The sequence below is a fragment of the Branchiostoma floridae genome, chromosome 15 (assembly GCF_000003815.2).
Source record: "Branchiostoma floridae strain S238N-H82 chromosome 15, Bfl_VNyyK, whole genome shotgun sequence".
In the NCBI taxonomy this organism is placed as follows: Eukaryota; Metazoa; Chordata; class Leptocardii; order Amphioxiformes; family Branchiostomatidae; genus Branchiostoma; species Branchiostoma floridae.
In genome coordinates, this window is record NC_049993.1 from 19,466,590 (window position 1) to 19,469,563 (window position 2,974).

Here is a 2,974-nt window from a genome sequence, read left to right on the forward strand (position 1 = left end):
AGTGATGGGCCTTGATGAAACCCTTAACTTAATGTAGTGTGGTCTGGAAAAGTTTCTGGAAATTTCTCGCATTGCCTAGTGCACTTTTTATGCCATGCCAAAAAAAGCAAGTATGATGCTGATAGAATGCACGGTAAATTTACAACATTTCCTTACCTCAAAGTTTCATTGTTAGCTGCAACTTGTTTGGTGAAAGCTACAGGGGTTGACTTACTCATTCTCTTGTGAACTTCTGATTCCAGAAAATATTCATGCGTCAGGAAACGAGACGTCTGCTTCCACCGAAGGTGAGAACACACATCAGATTCTGTACTGCCAAAGTCTTAGGCCGTAATTATGATAGGATGAGCAGACACCTTGTGTAATTGTGTGTGAGGCACCCCCGCACCCGGAATGGTTGGGTCTGCATTACATCACATGACCTTATGATTCGCTGTGGAACTTTGCAGTGAAATTGTAACCTATATCCGTTGTTTAGAAAAATAGAGTATTTAGGGATATCAAGTTAACGGATGATGGTTTCAAACTGAAATATTTTCAAAATATTGCAGTTATTTTCAAAATATATTGCACGGTCAGTCGATTTGATATTCCTAGAAACCCAATATTTAAAAACAATGGATTTACATTCCCCGTGGATAAAGGTCAACTAGTGTTATAGACCAATGAAGACGTGTTTCGTGTGGACCAATGGTAGGCCTCAGTTTCTGTGTGAACCAATAGCAGACCTGTCTTTTAATGTGGTCCAATGACAGACATCTTTTGTGTAGACCAATGACAAACATTGTATGTTCCACATAGACCAATGAGAGGCGTGCTTTCCTATGGACTAATAATTAACATGTATTTTTCCACCACAGTGCTCTGCCCACTGAACTCATCCCATACACCCCACACGGGGAACATGAGTGGTATGTTCCAAGTGCCGACGCCCGACGACACATTCCACCACGTCTGGGAGCGCGTCAAGACAGTTCCCTTCTTCCTCATCATCCTGGTCTTCCCTCTGCTGAACTTCAAGTCGCCAACTTTCTTTACCAAGTTTAATGCCCTTGGTAAGATTGTTGAATCTCTAGTAAAACAGCCCATCTCCATACGAGCCATTGCTGTTATTGTTTACGTCCAGGGTATTCATTACATTCAGTACATATTACGACCAGGACATCAGTAGATTGGATTAGAAATTGTTATTCATTTAAGCAGACCAAACTACTGGTTAATATGTAAATAGATATTTCGCCTAACACCTGCTTTTTGCCTACCACTGCGTCGCCGTGACAGCATCGCAATTGCTTGTATAGACAAGCATCATAGAGTTATTAGTGTTTTTGGTATGTTTATACAAATGTATGCACTTTAGCAGCTTAGCTCAAGAAGCTATGTATGGATTATCGTGAAACCTGGTACATAAGTTAGATTTTGCCTTGTTAAGAAGTTGAAAAGCGCCATTATGAGAGAAAGGACGTTTGTGTTGCAGGCACGATGTCTGTGGTGTACCTGCTGGTGTTTGTGAGTGTGAAGGCCGCCCAGTGGGGCATCCACCTGGACTTCAGCCATACGGGCAAGGACGTGGACGTCACGGGTGAGTCAGACAGGTGGAACTGGCTTGTAGGGGGAATATTGTTGTTTTGTTTGCATGTTGTTGTTGACTCCTTGTGATGAAAAAGTGATTAGCAGATAGCCGAATTGTATGGAAATCATTACAATACAATTGCATGATGTCTTTCCCCCCTCCCCCACAACCTTTACTGTGAGCAGATGTTGTCCTCTTTTATTCTTCCAGTAGCTAGTGAGATTTCTGTAGTCTTCAGTCATTCCCCATGACCTTGACTGTAGGTAGCCATGTTGTTTGTGTTGTTCAATCTAGAGGCTGGTTCATACTTCACAATCCTGCCCCCCTCCCCCAAACAGTCATGTTGGTTGGTTTCTCCTCCTACCTACCTCCCCTATGACCTTGACTTGTCCTTTCCAGAGGCCAGTGCATGCTTTTCAATCCTGCACCCCTCCCCATACCCTTGACTGAAAGCTGCCATATTGATTGGTTTTGCCTGCCACCCCCCTCCCCCTTGACCTTGAGTGTGAGCAGCCATGTTGTCTGTCTTGTCCCTTTCAGAGGCCAGCGAATACTTCCCAATCCTGCCCCTCCCCCAAACATGTTGGTTGGTATCTCTGCCCCCCTCCCCTTTGACCTTGACTGTGAGCAGCCATGTTGGTTATTTTCTCTGCCCCCCTCCCCATTGACCTTGAGTGTGAGCAGCCATGTTGTCTGTCTTGTCCCTTTCAGAGGCCGGAGAATACTTCCCAATCCTGCCCCCATCCCCCCAAACATGTTGGTTGGTTTCTCTGCCCCCCTCCCCCTTGACGTTGACTGTGAGCAGCCATGTTGTCTGTCTTGTCCCTTTCAGAGGCCAGCGAATACTTCCCAATCCTGACAGGAACTTTAGCCCTGGCGTTTTTCATCCACAATGCCGCGGTGTCCATCTGTCGGAATCAGAAACACCCAGAAAACAACGTGAGTCGCCGGAATGACGCTTCCGCCCTGACCTTAGGATGACATTGAACAGCATTTTTGGTATCACCAGGTCCCTGTTGCCGTGGAAACATTGGACAACAACATCCATGCATTTAGCCAGAAACATGTCTTCTCAAAATCCTACCAAAATCTAGCCAATCAAGACAAACATTTATTGACAATAAATCAATAAATCTTGGCAGTGAGTTGATTGATTGATTGATTAACTCACAATTGCACAAGCTGATTGACGAAATGACAATGTCAATGGCAATGATCACAAATCAGAATCAAACATCATTTCTGCTGTTCAAACCGTCGTTTTCTATTTTGTTTTGTTGTTTTTCTCTATCACTAGAGATTAGTTCTTACTTCCCTGCACTAACCGGAACGTTAGCTTTGGCGTACTTCATCCACAACTGTGTGCTGTCCATAACTAGAAACGTCCAGAACCCCAAGAAC

General features: G+C 44.3%; 1 protein-coding gene across 1 annotated transcript in view; it reads left to right on the forward strand.

Annotated features, from left to right (window-relative positions):
* Window positions 1-2,974, forward strand: part of LOC118431634 (sodium-coupled neutral amino acid transporter 9-like) — a 25,786-nt gene that overhangs the window by 17,765 nt on the left and 5,047 nt on the right. The window contains exons 8-11 of the mRNA XM_035842875.1: window positions 243-330; window positions 802-1,055; window positions 1,478-1,582; window positions 2,406-2,512. Coding sequence (XP_035698768.1) covers window positions 243-330; window positions 802-1,055; window positions 1,478-1,582; window positions 2,406-2,512 — 554 coding nt within the window. The remainder of the gene's footprint in view (window positions 1-242; window positions 331-801; window positions 1,056-1,477; window positions 1,583-2,405; window positions 2,513-2,974) is intronic.